The sequence below is a fragment of the Dermacentor andersoni genome, chromosome 5, assembly GCF_023375885.2.
Source record: "Dermacentor andersoni chromosome 5, qqDerAnde1_hic_scaffold, whole genome shotgun sequence".
In the NCBI taxonomy this organism is placed as follows: Eukaryota; Metazoa; Arthropoda; class Arachnida; order Ixodida; family Ixodidae; genus Dermacentor; species Dermacentor andersoni.
This window is the reverse complement of record NC_092818.1, coordinates 145,089,031-145,105,825: the sequence shown is the minus strand read 5'-3', so window position 1 is coordinate 145,105,825 and position 16,795 is coordinate 145,089,031. Positions and strand designations below refer to the sequence as shown.

Genomic DNA, 16,795 nt, shown 5'->3' with positions numbered 1-16,795 from the left:
CGGACTCACAAAAAAAAAAAGAAAAGAGAAAGAGAGAGACTGCAGTTTCGCCGGAAAGGCAAAGCAGTATTAATGATAACCAATTGTGTGACAATTACACGAGGGAAGATTACACCACCGAGGGGACTCAAGCTGTGAAATTGAACTGCCTCCGACTATGAGGTCTTGTACATACTCGTATAACGCCGTAACTTCAGCGCCCAATTCTTCGAGGTCACACGAAATTTCTTCAAGACCAAGAATTATGTATATACATACATATATATATTGTTACGGTGGGAAAAGAGAACCAGGTCGTCGATGGTGAAGACGACGAAGTGGCAACAGCCTCTCGAGATTCTCGGCTGCTGTTTTATACACCTTGTAAATACGCCGTATGAATAGTTTTATACCTGTGACATTGTGGTGGAGGTGCGGGAAGGTGTTTCGAGGGGGAGACGGCCAACGGCTCCGGCAGTGATGGGAAACGTGAGCGATTCGGCCGCAGCAGAAACAGATCGGCCTGTCGTCAGGTGTACGCCAGTCCGAGGGATTTCTGGTAGTGTAGAGATAACGAACAATGTGAGGTGGACTACGATAGGACCGAGCCATAGGAGCTGGGTGGGTGTCAGGGCGACTCAAGGAGCAGGCGCTGGGAAGACCCATATTAGCGATTTCCTACCGAACCACTGACTGGATCAGTGATATCGTCTCAGCAATGTTGTTCCAAGACGTCTGTTGAGGTGAGGCAGGAAACGCTGCTTCGAGTTCGCTGCGTACAATTCGGGTCACGTTTTCGCTTGGTGGTGGCGAGCTAGATTGGTCGGTGGGGTCGGAACAAGAAGAGGTCGCTGCAGTATTTGGAAGCCGTGTAAAATGATTGTATACACGGCGACTTTTCGCCTGCTCGAAACGGCGGCATTCCTTCATGATGGCGTCAATAGTCGATAAGTTTCTGAATACCAGAAGGTTGAATGCGTCGTCCGCAATGCCTTTGATAATGTGTCCTACCTTGTCCGCCTCAGGCATGGACATGTAGATTTTATGACAGAGGGCTAGGACGTCCTGAATGTAGTAGACATACGACTCGGTAGCAGTTTGGGCACGCGTGGCGAGTTGTTGCTTGGCGGCTATATATAGTTGTCGACCGGTCGGATTACCAAAAACGTCGGACAGCTTTTCTTTGAACAAATCCCAGCTGGTTAGCTCTTCCTCGTGTGTGTAAAACCACGTTCGCGGTGTTCCGTCGAGGTAGAACACGACATTGGCCAGCATTAGGGTCGGATCCCACCTGCTCACCTTGCTGACGCGCTCATACATCTTCAACCATTCTTCTACATCAACACCATCGAGACCGGTGAACTTGCCGGGGCCTTGCGGCTGAGGTAGAGCAACGTGTGCTGGGTATGTGCAGTTGGCACTGCTGCTGCAGATGGGGTGCCTTCCACTGAAAGCATGGTCGCAGGCTGGGTGAGACGTCCGCTGCAGAGCTCCGTGGCGAAGACGCGTACCCCGCACGTCCACCTCTCAGGCCACCGCCTTTTCTCGCCTTACCACTATGCTCGCACACCACCGATTCTAGAACACTTCACTACTTCAGCCCCTACAGAGGTGCGCACCGATGCCAGTGGCTGCAGAATCGGTGCCGTCTTGGCACAAGTTCAACACGGCCATGAACGTGTCATCGCGTACGGTAGCCGTCACTTGTCACCTGCGGAGCGGAACTACTCTATTACCGAGCATGAATGGTTGGCAGTTGTCTGGGCAGTGGCGAAATTCTGCCCCTATTTATACGGCAGGCCCTTTTCCATTGTAACGGATCACCACGCTCTCTGTTGGCTTTCGTCCTTGAAAGATCCCACAGGGAGGCTTGGACGATGTGCTTTGCGGCTACAAGAGTATTCCTATTCGGCGGTGTATAGGTCTGGTCGCCTACACAAGGACGCCGACTGCTTGTCCTGTTGCCCTGTACACACGTCAGCCAACGCCGACATGGACGCTTCCGCAAGTGTTCTTTCCATTTCCCAGCTTTGGACATGTCCAACGAGCAACGCCATGACGCTACTTTAAGGGCCCTCATTGACCGAATGGAATCTGCTCCTACTGATCCATCGTTAAGGTGGTTCGTTCTCAACGACGACATATTGTACCGACGCAGTTTTCATCCGGATGGTCGTCCCCTTCTCCTTGTCGTCTCTCAACACCTCCGCTCAACCGCGCTTCAGGAGCTTCATGATGCCCCAACTGCCGGACACCTTGGGTTTGCTCGCACTTACGACCGCGTGCGCCGCCGCTTCTACTGGCCCGGCCTCGCTTGCTCCGTACGGCGCTATGTATCTGCTTGCAAGCCCTGTCAACATCGCAAAAAACCAGCGACGCTTCCTGCTGGATACTTACAGTCGATCGACATTCCACCTGAGCCATTCTTTCGCGTGGGTTTGGATCTCCTTGGCCCTTTCCCCGAGTCCAGCTACGGCAGCAGGTGGATCGCTGTCGCTACTGCTTATGCGACGCGCTATGCCATCACTCGGGCACTTCCCACGAGCTGCACAACCGACGTCGCAGATTTCCTGCTCCGGGTTATCATTTTAGTTCATGGCACCCCGCGACAGCTCCTTACTGACCGCGGCCGCACTTTTCTATCCCAAGTCATCGCCGATATCCTACGCTCATGTTCTACCAAGCACAAACTGGCTACCTCCTATCATCCGCAGACCAACGGCCTTACTGAGCGACTTAATCGGACCATTACTGACATGTTATCGAAATACGTTTCACCCGACCACAAGGACTGGGATGTGGAGCTCCCTTATGTCACATTCGCCTATAATTCATCACGCCAGGTTTTCCACTTTTTACTTACTCTTCGGTCGTGACCCTGTATTAGCATTAGACACTTCACACCCCTTGATACAAGATTCGAGGACCGAGTATGCCCGCCACGCCATCGCCCACGCTGACCATGCGCGTCAGCTTGCCCGTACTCGTCTCTTGGCATCGCAGAAATCTCAACGGCGCGCTTACAATCGTCGTCATCGTGACACATATTTTTCACAAGGCTCTCGTGCTACTTTGGTCCCCTTGCCGCCGAGTGGGGCTCTCCGAGAAACTCCTTCCGTGCTACAAAGGCCCTTACCCTGTTCTACGTCAAGTGACCAATATCACTTACGAGATAATCCCCGAGACCTCCGTCATGCCACCCGGTTCCACATCACCTGACGCCGCACATGTCTCTCGGCTTAAGCCCTACTATGCCCTTACCGACGGCCCCATCTGAAGCACCGGGACGGTGCTTTTTCTGCCGGGGGGTCGTGTTACGGTGGCAAAAGAGAACCATGTCGGCGACGGTGAAGACGACGAAGTGGCGACAGCCTCTCGAGATTCTTGGCTGCTGTTCTATACACCTTGTATATAAGCCGTATGAACAGATTTATACCTGAGACTATATATATATATATATATATATATATATATATATATATATATATATATATATATATAATATGGGGTTCGGTATGCTGATATCGGGCCTCAGCCCCCCCCCCCCCCCCCCCCTCCACGGTAGTATGAAAACTATCCGCCTATGTAGGGCAGCAAACCGAATGCTCATCTGGTTGACCTCCCTGCCTTTTCTCTCTCTCGTCAGCAAGACACAATATGCCGTCAACCTAACATCACCCTCTCCTAAGTCCAACTCAATCTCCCTTTACCATAGCAGTTTCTTAAACTTTGTTAAGAAAATTTTGGCGCTTGTTAAAACGCCACTTTGCAAAGATGTGAAAATTGCGAGCGTAGTCTTTAAAGTGTGCGTTGGAACGTTTCTTCATATATTTTTCTACCACAGTTCTAAATCTTACCGATAGTCTGCGGAAGCTAATTGAAGTACATGTTAATCAAAGGAAGATCGCATCTTCTAAATTGGCGAAGCTCACGAATTTCCGCACATGATTACATGCCACTAACTTATGTTGAAAATATTAATGAGTAAAAAGTGCACAGTTTTTTTTACTATAATGTTAACGTGGATAACGTGTAGAACCGAAATTCTTGATTAAAGCGTGTTCTGGCAAATTCTGGCAAATTGCCGTTCATTGAACGGGGCAATTATATGTCGCAGGTCTTGGTTACTCGGACATGTAGATTAAAAATGACATTTTATTTATGTTGTTTGTTACATTTCACATTTAATTGATGACAGATCATTGAAAAAACTCAGTCCTTTCCACTCTGTGAAGAAGGATGGCCATCGAAGCTGTGTATGTGGGCCCCTTAATGGCGAACTGCACCTCCACCGCGGGTCGATCCGGCATTGTACTATCTTTGGAACCGGCCCACGTATGGGGAGTGCTTAACGCCTGCTTCACCTCCGCCGCGGGTCGGCCCGGCCTTGCACTATCTTCGGGATCGGTCCACGTACGGGGAGTTTTTTGCTTACCACGCCAACGACACGAAAATTTCCTTGGACGGTAGACGTATACAGGTTCACTGTAAAAAGAAACAGCGACTGGACACTACAGCAACCAGACCAGCTGCAAACAGACCGCACACAACTGAAACTGCAGCATGTTGACGTTAACTATGCCTTATAGCCCTCAACGTTATGTTGATCTCAGCCAGGAGCACCCTTCACATATTTCTTTCTCAGCTTTTGCGGCGCTATAGATTACCAGTAGCACTGAAAGTGAATACTGACTGGTCACTTTGCAAATATAACTGCAGATCGCATTGCATGGAAGCAAGTTTTCTTTATCGGAAGCCTGCTTCGCGTTGCGCAGCAAGAAATATGACCGTTCCGCTTTCTGATACAGAGCGGAAACCGCATTGCTCGGCGTATGGCGTGTTCTCGGGAGCAGCTAGCAAGATTAAACGGCCGGAAAAGTGAAGGTTGCGATGCTTTTGCATGTATTTTCTCTCGACGTCAGCCTTTACGGCGGCGTGCGGTCTCTATAGAATGAATATCTGAAAGCTCTGGGAAGTGAGCGCAGCGTCTCGGCTTATCTCCCGTTTGTGGATGAAGAGCAGACTGAGGGATGTTACGAAAATGAGACCCACTATCGGCGCGCGAAATTCATAAAGTTTCTGCCGCACTGTCGGACACTCGGGCGGCTTGCGATACGCCACTTTTTTCAACACGTGTGCGGTTTTCGGCGGAGAAGCCATTCCGCGATGACCTTACAAGCGACGCACTTCGGCGCATCAAAAAACAAAGGAGAAATGAAGCAATCAAGAGCGTGGCGTACGAACACACCACCAATTTTGAGATCAAGGCCAAGGTCGCTATGCTTCTCGAGGCGTCCTATAAGAAGGCGCAACTTGGAGAGGACGCGAACCCGGTGTGGTCACCGCAACTGTCGACCGCGGCGAGAGCGATGTGTTCGAGCGTTTTGTCGCGCGGCCTCCTGCTGGCCTTCCTTGCAGCTCTATGTCACTCGTCCGCCGTACCCCCGCCACCCTCCTGCAAGGTGCACGAAGGACTTCACTACCGCCATTTCACGTGCCGCAACTTCCACTCTCTCGAAGACTTCCAGCAGATCGTCCACGACACCCACTCCGACAAGCCGACTTGGTTCACCTTGTGGGACAGTCAGGTTCCCAGGATTCCTGGAGGCGCATTCAAGGACCTCAACGTTTCGGTTTTGGAGCTCAGGCGCGTCCACGTCGAGCATTTTGAGCCAACAGAGGGAGAGGAGAACCCGTTCCATGGCCTCGAGCAATCCCTTCACCGGCTGATGTTCAGCCTGGGGACCCTGCCGACTTCGTGGTCCATCCTCGGTCACCTGCAGCATTTGGAAGAGCTGAAGCTCATCCACTACAAGGACATGCATCTCAGCAATGATTTCAACAACCTTCCAAAGAGCGTTGAAACTCTTTACATCGCCGATGGTACCATTAAGAAGATCGACGACGACTGGCTGGCTCACTTGGATGACCTGAAGCATCTCGTTGTGCGCCAGACCGACTTGTATAACTTCACCAGGTCATGGTTGCCTAATCCCGCCCCTCACTTCACCACTCTAGACCTTCCGTGAGTACATCGCCTTCCTTTTTGCTCTTGAAAGGGATGATGTAGATAATACGTATGGGGCTCAACACACTTTCAGAGAGCTCAGCTATCAGCTAGAATTAGCATTTGCCAAGCAGCAAATGACAACGGTAAATTAGTTACATTTAGACAGGTATCCACTAGCGAATGAATTATCTAGATGCAGAAGTTACAAATTTAGACTAATGGCTCCGTGCGCTGTATAATAAATGTCAAGCCCGGAAGGACCGGCAGACCACGCTTGGTTAACGGGACAGCGTCCAGGCTAATACGCTTGTAGCTAGCTGCCTGTCTCTTAAAACATAATTTTCGTTTCGCGAAGTCTAGTTTATTTAGCAGGTGTGAGGAAAATTTATTATTAGCTCAGAGATTTGTGACTTCCGGTAAACTGGCACATTATTTACGCAACAATCTAGCAACATATGCATAAGCCTGCACAGCGAAGTTCAGATTATGTGAATGAGCCAATGCGTGTCCCTCGCAGCGCAAACAAACTGATCTCGTTCCCCGCCAACCTGGACGACGGCCTGCCTGAGCTCAAATATGTGAGCGTCGAAAAGAACCTCATCACCAGTCTGCACGAAGAGGACCTGGCTCCGCTCAAGGACAAGCCGGTGCTGGTGGACTTTATGTGTAAGTATAGCCATTGTTGATGGCGGTTCAGTTTAAAGGTTCTTAAACCTCGATTGCGCCATCATGCGTTCGAGACGTGGACTGCAACAGGCACCCGCTGGTTTTATAGAAACAATGGGATGGAGGTGGGTGTTCGGGGCTCCAACACGTAGCTTCCACAACCCGAAAGAACGTTTCTCCGGCGCAGTGAAGGTCCTTACATACTGCCCCTGCCTTGTACGGTTCTTGCTATGTATAACACCTTCCAGTATGAGCCAAAACATGACAGTGGTTTACAGAAAGATGGAGTTTTGAACTGACGAAAGGGGGCCGAAAAAGAGAATCCTCAGCCATCGTTTGAACCAGGGAACTTGTCTGCGTCGGGACAAGGACCCTGACGAAGACAAGGCCACTTCTTTATAGCGGTGCCTCTTCCGATGCTAATCCTTTTCGCGCTTTTTACCTTCGTCAGTGGTGAGAGCGACGCTCAGCCCACCCAATCAATGGGATCATCCGGACGTGAATGGTGGATGATGATAGTGGCATAGAATTGAATGGAAGGCATTGCTGCAAACTCGCAGCTCAGGTGCACATTCGAAACATTGGCTTCAGTCTGGGGCTTCCATCGTACAGCCACTGTATGCACTGTATACCACCAGTATATGAATGCTGTAGAAAACTGCCTATTTGTAGCAGAAGGAGTGCAGCGACATGCATCGGTGTAGTAGCACTTATCAAGCGTGCCTAATAAACGCCCTTCGTAAAAAGGTTCTATGAGGGCTTCCCATCATCAAAGCAGAAAGCCCACCACGCGTCGTAGGTTATTCGAAATGAAAATGCAAAAATACAACGGAAACACAAGCACACATATGCATGGCATTGTCTGCGTTTGTTTATCCCGAGTCCTGGTTGCACTAGCACTACGTTGTACTTATTGCTGTCGCATAACGCGCCAACGAGCCTATTTTGCCATCCCTGTGAGGTTTCTTTGCTTTACTTTGGATTTTTACGCACACGTGCAGTCAACCCTGTGCACTGCGATTGCAAGCTGGCTTTCATCCTGGACTACCCGACCCGCTGGCACTACTTCCTGTGCGCCACGCCCGGAGAGGTGGCCGACCGCTACGTCACGCACCTTACCGAAGAGCAGCTTCAGTGCGAGCACAGTAGCGCTTGAGGGACTCCGCCAGCCTGTGACCATTCACTTCGTTTGAAGTTTATCGTTGTTGCCCATCATGTCACCTTCGGTGTTATTTCGACACGTTGCTATTCGAATAAATGCTCACACGACCTATGAACTGATGTTTGTTATTTATTCTGATACGAAGTAACCTTATCATCATCATCACCAACCTATATTTGCGTCCACTGCAGGATGAAGGCCTCTCACGCGATTTACAATTACCGCTGTCTTGCGCTAGCTGATTCAAACTGGCGCCTGCAAATTTCCTAAATTCATCACCCTACCTAATTTTCTGCCGTGCTTGACTGCGCTTACCTTCATTTGGCACCCATTCTGTAATTCTAATGACCCACCGGTTTTCTGCACTACGCATTACGTGGCCTGCCAAGCTCCATTCTTTCTCTTGATGTCAACTAGAATATCGGATATCACCGTTGGCTCTCTGCTTCACACCGCTCTCTCCCTGCCTCATAACGTTACGCCTGACATTTTTCATTCCATCGCTCTTTCGCCGAGGAGGAGGGGAGGGGAATGCTTGCGCGCGTGTGCACAGGTTGAAAATCTAAGTAAGTAAGTAAGGGTTTTTATTTACAGTAAGCAGTATACAAAGCTCACTGCAGGGGCAGGGGCTAAAGGCAATCAAGCCTGACAAAGGTCCCTGTCCCTCCGCAGTTCGTGGCAGCTCACACTGCGTCGGCAACGTATACCATTACGCTGCTCAACACGCGGCTGCGTCCCATTAAAAAGCCCCTTGAACCACCCTCCTGACAATAAAAAAAAAAAATCCTCTGCTCCCGCTCCGGGCTTTTTGGGTCCCTTCTTCACTCGGGGTGACGTCGACAGGGTCAAGAACGTGACGGCACCGTTGCTAAAGCGGTTAATTAATCTATATACGATGCACGTTGGTTCCGATCCATGTGTTAGTAAGTCTACCATTCAGTCGTACGGCAGCTCTTCCTTGTCGCATCGCTTGCTTCTCGTGCGCAGTAAAATAGATATTTTCAAACAAGGGTGCCAACGTGACGTTTGGTACTGACGTGGTGTCCACGTGTATTCTAGATAAGCACGTGGCGAGAAGGATAGAGCGCACGTAAAGGGGAGCGAAGGCGAGAGAGAAACCATTCACTCGCCTTCGAGCTCAGAGTGGTATAGGGGCTTATTAATAAATGCAATTGCCCCTCCAGTGGCAGAATTTCTCACAAATGTGTCTGATAAATTGTCTCTTAGCCATCTTGCTGAGTTACTTGACTCAGCTTGCTTATCGATCAGGAATGCAGCGGAAATGCAACAAACTACATTCTTTCCCATTTCATGTGGCGAACAAAGCGAATGCGGCAATTTTGGTGCGCTGGAAAAAAATACATAGCGCTGGAAAGTACTTCGTGCGAGTGGCTGCCAGCCCCACGTTTAAACCTATCTCGAAGACTTCTTGTACTCCCCTCGACAAAGAGTACGTTTTCTCCGCGTTATATCAGTCACAATGACAGTACTTCTCCAAGGCGAACGCAATCTCTTGAAGAAACAGAAGAGAGGATAAAAAGTTCCGCGCAAGTGTCACTCGAGAATTACTGCTCGGCAACGTACTGTCGCTGTGCGCTAAACGTTTTAGGAGTGGGCGAATTCGACCACGTGCAAGATGCTTCGTGCAAGCCGTGCCTGAAAAATAAAGCCTACTCTCGCAATGTAACTGTGAAAACAAAATAGAAAAGTGGACCAAGCCATTGAGTGGAGCAACTCCCTCATGCAGGGAAAAAGAGTAGCCAGCATCCTTTTCATATCACTTTTTTTTAATTGATTTCAAGAAAATTTTATACCAAGGACAAAAGGCACTCTTCCTAAAGCCCCTCCATAGAAAGAAGTACGTGTGGAGGAGACCTAGAAAAGTAGGTGTGTTCTGGTCAACGTCTTCAGCTACGCAGAGGTTTACTCACATGACGGTATCATAAATCGTGTGATATGAAACTGTGAACGCGATCCTTCAGGAAATAAGGGAAAGTAAAAGTTGTTCTGTCTGTGTCAAAAAAAAGGAAAAAAAAAAACAGTGACAACTATGTATGTCATAATTTGAAAGGTGTGAGCAGCTTTTCTGAAATTCTTCTTGCACTCTGAATTGGACAAGTACTAGTGGGCTCGGAAAGTTATGAAAATATAGGTAAATAAGAAATACTATACATATAGACCCACGTACTGGCAAGACACTGTGAAAGTGAAATTTAGATATGTGATTCATGCCCACTTTCCAGTGGTGGAGAATCTATCTCTCTTGCATGACAGCCATCACAAAACATCACCTTGTACTTGGTGCTCTCAAACTTGCTTTTACCATGCTTCGGCCACTGACTCGCACACAAACAACAACAAAAATGGACCCTGTCAAAAAATCAGCTAAGGATATCAGAACGACAGAAAGCTGAGCTAGTTGATAAGGATTCATAATGCAAAAAAGACGTGAGGCGTGCAGACAGGACACAAGAGTAGAGAAGTGGACAACACGAACGCCGACTATCAACTGAAGAGAGCACTGAGGCGAAAAAAGAAAAGACACAAGACTCATCTGCGCATTGTGTCTTCTTTCTTTTTTCGCCTCAGTGCTCCCTTCAGTTGATAGTCGGCGTTCGTGTTGTCCACTTCTCTACTCTTGTGTCCTGTCTGCACGCCTCACCTCTTTTTTGAAGGAAATCAGCAAACGTGTCTTTACCTCGGCAGTCGCAATGTCATTGGGATGCAAAGTCCGTGAGTCGGGAAACCCCATTTTACTGAATGGCACTGCGCAATCTTCTAAGCGACGCTGGAGACAAACCGGAGGACACCCAAAACAGGCCGATAAGCCGCCGCGTCTGGAAGGCGCGTCCTGCGTTCATCAATAAACATGTGTTTTTCATTCTTATGCAAGCCGTTCTTGTTTGATCGTACCTCGTGCCGGCGTTGTCTATCCACTTTTCAAGATCGTTTAACGAGATAACCAGGTTCAAGTCGTTGTCGGTTAAGCCGAGACCATTTATTCTATACGGGTGGTTTTTCCGGTGCTTCCTCTGGTTCCCCGCCGCGATAAGTGCCTCCTGTTGCGCGAAATAATCGCTCGTGACAGCTGGAGATGGAAGAAAAAATATAGGGAAGAGATGGTGGTGGTGAGGGTATGAGATGTCGCAAAAGTAAACAGCCGCGCGGCTGACCCCAAGATAGCAGCCAGACATGCGCCGAAAAAAACAGGAACACGCCACCAGCTTCGGTTGACGTTGTGCCGCTTATGCCCGTCCTCGGTCTTCTATATATAAAGAGCTTTATGAGCCTCATTCACGGGCGACACAAGCAGTTTGATACACAGAGGCGACACGTGGGACATTCCTGGCACACCACGCAGAAAGTTGCGAAAATCCAGGGCCCTGCGTTGCCATATACCACCGCTTTCACTTCGTTCTCGGTAGCAGTCGAGTAGAAGGACTGCGCAAAGACAACAAGAGATATCCAGAACATTTGGTCACTCTCCAGGTCACTCCACCTCTGATCGTTTGACCAAACATTCCGGCTAAGGCGGGCGCTTCTCGAGGAGCGACGATGTATTGCCTGCACGTGGTCATCCTGTCTTTATCGGCGGCCGTAGCGCTCGCCGTTCCTGCGTGCGAACTCTCCGAGTCCCGCGACTACCGGCGCTACATGTGTCGTGACTTTCGGACGGCCAGCGACTTCACCGAGCACGTTCGGCGATATCCGTCCACGAAGCCGACGTGGTTCTCGCTGCACGAGTCACATCTTTCCGCGCTGCCTCCGTCGGCGTTCGCGGGACTCAACGTCACGGTCCTGGAGCTGAGGTCGGTCGAAGTGGGACGTTTCGACCCGGCCGAGACCGAGAACCCTTTCGCCGGTCTCGAGGACACCCTGCGCAGGCTCACGTTCAGCCTGGGCACCATGCCGTCCTCGTGGTCTCTGCTGTCCGGCCTGCGGCGTCTGGAAGAACTGCAGATCCTTCACTACGCGCGCCTGCGACTGACGCGCGACTTCAACTACCTGCCCAAAAGCCTTAAGACGCTGCTCATCGCAGATGTTACCTTCGAGTCCATTGAGGGCGGATGGATCAGCGACCTGGTCAACCTGGAGCACCTAATTTTCCGAAACACGGGCCTCGACAGCTTTAACAGGAACTGGCTACCTTCGCCGGCGCCTCGTTTTACCACCCTCGACTTGCCGTGAGTAGACGCCTCACAAATCTATCCGCCATAATTTACCAGAGCTGGGAGAGCTTGACGGAGCGAAGAAGCGCACAGCACAGGAGGTGCTCAGAATTTGTGTATATCGCTCTTCTATCTTGTGCGTTTAATCCTGGAGGAGAATTATGGCGGAACCAGGCTGGAAATGCTTAAGACAAGCTCAGCGTCTGCCACGCGTACTTTATCTGTCCCGTCAGCTCCAGTGCTGGTAATGGTTACTCATGCGACTATAACCACCAACTCGGGACAATCCTTCGTTCTCAACATAGTCCGAATCACCAAGGTCGGTATTCGCAAAAAAAAAAAAAAAAACTCTTAGGCTAGAATTTTTCGTAAGAGAGACTTCCAGCCACTCCTGATGCCGTACATATTGTTAGCGAGGGCGACCAGCCAAAGTCAAATAAAACAATAGGTTTTTCACAGGGCTTAGTTTGTGCATGCTTGAAATGATTAGAAAGGGCAGAAAAACAAACAGCGCGAAAAAAAAGTGCTTGTCCCGTGCCCCCTAATTTTCTTTCGTCTTGCGTTTTTTAGCCCCTTTTTAAGCATGGGAAATAGCACTTGCTAACGAAAAGCTTTGTGAACTCGGCCCCAAGTTACCTCGATTATGCTTACCACGCTCGTAGATTCTCTGCATTTCTATTTCGGTTTGTAGTTCTGAATTCAAATAAGCCCGTGCTTTTTTTTTACTGCGACAGCAGTTAGTCTGCTCGAATCTGCCCGTTGTCATCATCAACGAAACACAACGACTTTTTTTGCCGTCATTAAGCCACCTGTAGTCTTCCCCGGCTGCTCCATTGCCATGGACAGCGTGGAGAAAAAGAACTCGCCCTCCGCCGGGATTGAGTTTATGACTGTGAAGCAAATGTACAATTGGGAGTCGAGTGCACTAACCACTGAGCTATCGTGCAATATTTATTTTTTTTTGCTTTCGTGGTATTTATTACAGTAGCATTCAGCCCGACATTCACCAGTTGTGCATTGTCAGAGAATGGAGGGCACAATGAAAGTCACACACAGAAAAGGCAGCGTCCATACTTTGAGCGGGAACGTTGGTTCCACTTTAGAAGGGTGGTATAAGCATAAAAAACCAGTCAAAAACACAAAGGACAAGAGGAGAGGCTCACACCACAACGACTGTTTTTTTCGTTCAAGTATGTACCAACTGGCGCAAATTTCAACCCTTCGGTATAAGCATAGGCAACCGACCAAAATGGGGTACCAGTCCGGTTGTATATCGAGTCCATCATAAATATGTTTTAGGTGTAGTGTCGTCTGGATGCAATGTACCAGTGTAGGTACAACCGTTTCGGCGTTTCGCTCCATCATTCGCGTTCTCCACAAACTGTGCATTCCCATGAGAGAAAAAAACATGTCGGAAGGCGCATTATTATCAGAGGTCGGCAGCAGGTATCGCACAGTAAACGTCGCTACAGAGAAAGGATATCTTTGTCTCTTCAGTTAACTGTCGCCTTTGTGATGTGCCAGAAACAATTGAACATTTTTATATTAGCTACACCAACGCCATCCTATTTTGGGATGTCTTCCAACGGGCTTTCAAAAAAACTTTGAAATTAGAACTATCGCGCAATAACAGTGCTGGGTAATTACTGCAAGGCTTTGCGCTCCGCGCAGACTCAAAGGCTAGTGGCGTCGATGTATGTATTTTCGGAGGCCAGAACGCGCAATACTGTAATGGACGAGGGTGACATTTTGTGCTTCGTTGGCACCTAAGTCTGCTGTCTGATTGAATCCACCCCCTTTGGGGAAATGGACAAGAACACAATAGTTATAGGGCGGTTTGTTGGGGGGAAGGGGGAGGGGGGTGCGCTTGTTTAAGATGTACTATTTTAATGTAACATGGGTATAAAGATTGCATTAGATAAATTTTAGTAAGGGTACCGCCCTTTTTATTCTATTCGCTCTCTTCAGTGATGTTTTACGTGTACCTTTATCTGTCTCCGTTTTTTTCGTGCCTGTTGCTCTTACAACTTCGAGGCTGTGCACCACAGGGTCCATTTTCTTGCTGCAGCTCGTGCGTTAAGTCCGTTCATTGAAAACAGGCGCCGGCAAATTGGTATAGCGAAGATATTACCAGCAAAAGCGTCCAGTCAAGCCCAAACAGGTGTTCCTAACAAAAAAAAAGCTGTGAATTCTGGAAATATTTACTTCTGCTGCCGTCTCGGTTGCTAAGGCGCACCAAAAAGTGGCACCAAAGACAAAAGGAGACAATATGGCGCGTTGATGTGGGATCGGTCTCGGCAGCCGTCTTGTCTGTCTATCGTTGCCTTTCTTGTACGCAACTTGTAAATACGTGTTACATGTGATCACTTGATTTCCGCAATTTAAGAAATTGGCGAAGTCGCTAGCTACCCATGAGAGAGAACGGAGTTCCGCAGTGGTCGTCACCTTGGACTGGACAAAGAGGGCCCGAAACTCACAAAGTTGACAGTTGATGAAAGTTGATAGCATATTTACTACTTGAAGCTACGGGCGTCAACACACCATATGAGACACAGAGTGCATTTTGCGAAATATGTTTAATATACTGGTGGCGTTCACTGAATTATGCACAATCACGCTTGCTTGCAGGACGAACAAGTTGACTTCTTTCCCGGTAGGACTTGGCGATAATCTGCCAGCTCTGAACTACGTCAATGTGTTCAAGAACTTAATCACGACGATCAGGGAAGAAGACTTCGCACCCATCAAGGACAAGGTGGCCGTCGTCGACATGCTGTGTAAGGCCTGATTTCGAACGATTGCCTTCATATCGGAATTTGATTGCACTTTTGAGTACAGGAGGGCACGAAGTCGCTATGGGGATATTCCAAGGAACGGGTGATGGCGAAGAGTGACAGCTAGTGCGGTAATCTTAGAACCAAAGGAAATATCGAGAAAAAAGACATCGAAAAAAAGATGTACGATAACACAGAACTCTAGCAAGGGAACCGCCCTCAGTAAATCAGAAACTTTTGAGCGACAGAGTAACTATCTCATCGGCAGTGCTCAAAAATACAGGCTACCAAAAAAAAAAGTAACAGGAACAGGGGTGATCATCCTGTAAGTGTGAGACCATTGTCATTCACTTCAACTCGCATTGTATAAGCATTCTAGCGTTAAATATTGTGGCGCTATAAATATAAAGCGAAATGCGAGTAAAAGAAGGAGTAGCATTGTACTGCTGCAACAAACGTGATCTTGAAGCTGTCAGTAGCCTCTGAAGGGCACAACGCCAACCGGTCCAAAATCAGAAAGCAAAAAGAACAGGAAAGCAAGACATAAACAAAGAGCCTGAATAAGAGAAAGAAAGAAAGAAAAAGAAAGGAAGAGCAGAGAGCCAACTCAGAATCTGTCTACTTTAATTCGTAACGCATTTAACGTGTTACGTGTTTGACGCGTTAAGAAAAGCACTGCGAACAAAAGAACAATGATAACCTCAGGCTTATAGGCACGGGTGCACCCACTGAGCGGAAAAGCGTTGTAAACAGAAGCATAGCAAATAAAGTTGACCAGTAGGCTGAGTGTCTGCGAAAACCCTAATGCACGGCAGTCTTCGTTCAGTACGAGCAAGACATTTTAACTCTCACTGATCGGAACGCCTACTACTTCACGGCTGGTCTTATGTTTAGAAAAAGCAGGACATAGCATTCGCCGTAAGAGGGTTGAATACGTTACGTAAGTTGCGTGAGTCTCGGCAGTGCTGAATACCATGGGTCAACGGAGAGACGTAACTGATAGCATACTAGACAGCCTTACGACGCAAACTTCGACTACTTACCACTCATTCGCGTGCGGTGAGGCGACGAGTGCTTTTGTGTGTCTTTGTAGGCTTTACATAGGTTTTGAACCGCTTATACAATCTTTCTCTCTATTATTTCTGCCCCTTTTCCCTTCTTCCAGCGCAGGATAGCCATCTAAGTGCGTGTATGATTGGCTTCCCTGCTGTCTGTCTGTCTGTCTGTCTGTCTGTCTGTCTGTCTGTCTGTCTGTCTGTCTGTCTGTCTGTCTGTCTGTCTGTCTGTCTGTCTCTGTCTGTCTGTCTGTCTGTCTGTCTGTCTGTCTGTCTGTCTGTCTGTCTGTCTGTCTGTCTGTCTGTCTGTCTGTCTGTCTGTCTGTCTGTCTGTCCGTCCGTCCGTCCGTCGGGTTGTTTGTAATGCTCGAGCCTTTTCTTCCACGCAGTTAACCCGGTGCACTGCAACTGCACCGTGTCCTTCATCCTGGATTACCCGTCGTCGTGGCATTACTTTCTGTGCGCCAGTCCACGCGACCTGAAGGACACCTACGCCACCAACCTGCGGTACAATCAGCTCAAATGCGAGAGCATTCCCTGACTGACTGCTGCTGGGTGTACAGTTCGTGACTACCTACAGCGCGGATAAGCGCGGAGCCAGTGCGCTTCGGTGCGCGTTCACTTCCGATTAAAAGTGTCTACGTCCGCCGACGATCACTCAATGTTTTTCCTTAATTCTAGTTTCATTTGACTCCTGGTCAAGCTCCCCACGAAAAACGACTCGCTGATTGATTGATTGATTGATTGATTGATTGATTGATTGATTGATTGATTGATTGATTGATTGATTGATTGATTGATTGATTGATTGATTGATTGATTGATTGATTGATCTAATACCTTATTCAATTTGATTGAATTCAGCTGATTTACATCGTGTAGATGTGGGCTAACTTGGGCAAGAAGCGAAACGATTCGATTGAGGAAAGCCCAGGCTCCCATGTACAAGGCATACAATAAAAGCGTACAAGCATATTACA

General features: G+C 48.6%; 2 protein-coding genes across 2 annotated transcripts; both read left to right on the top strand.

Annotated features, from left to right (window-relative positions):
* Window positions 1-5,243: 5,243 nt before the first annotated feature.
* On the top strand, window positions 5,244-7,932 carry LOC126531349 (uncharacterized). The gene is made up of 3 exons (XM_050178850.2): window positions 5,244-6,004; window positions 6,507-6,655; window positions 7,657-7,932. The coding sequence occupies exons 1-3, from the start codon at window positions 5,259-5,261 to the stop codon at window positions 7,809-7,811; spliced, it is 1,050 nt and encodes a 349-aa protein (XP_050034807.1). The 5' UTR covers window positions 5,244-5,258; the 3' UTR covers window positions 7,812-7,932.
* A 3,093-nt stretch (window positions 7,933-11,025) lies between these two features.
* On the top strand, window positions 11,026-16,477 carry LOC126531357 (toll-like receptor 9). The gene is made up of 3 exons (XM_050178859.3): window positions 11,026-12,001; window positions 14,615-14,763; window positions 16,205-16,477. The coding sequence occupies exons 1-3, from the start codon at window positions 11,373-11,375 to the stop codon at window positions 16,354-16,356; spliced, it is 930 nt and encodes a 309-aa protein (XP_050034816.1). The 5' UTR covers window positions 11,026-11,372; the 3' UTR covers window positions 16,357-16,477.
* The last annotated feature ends 318 nt before the right edge of the window (window positions 16,478-16,795 follow it).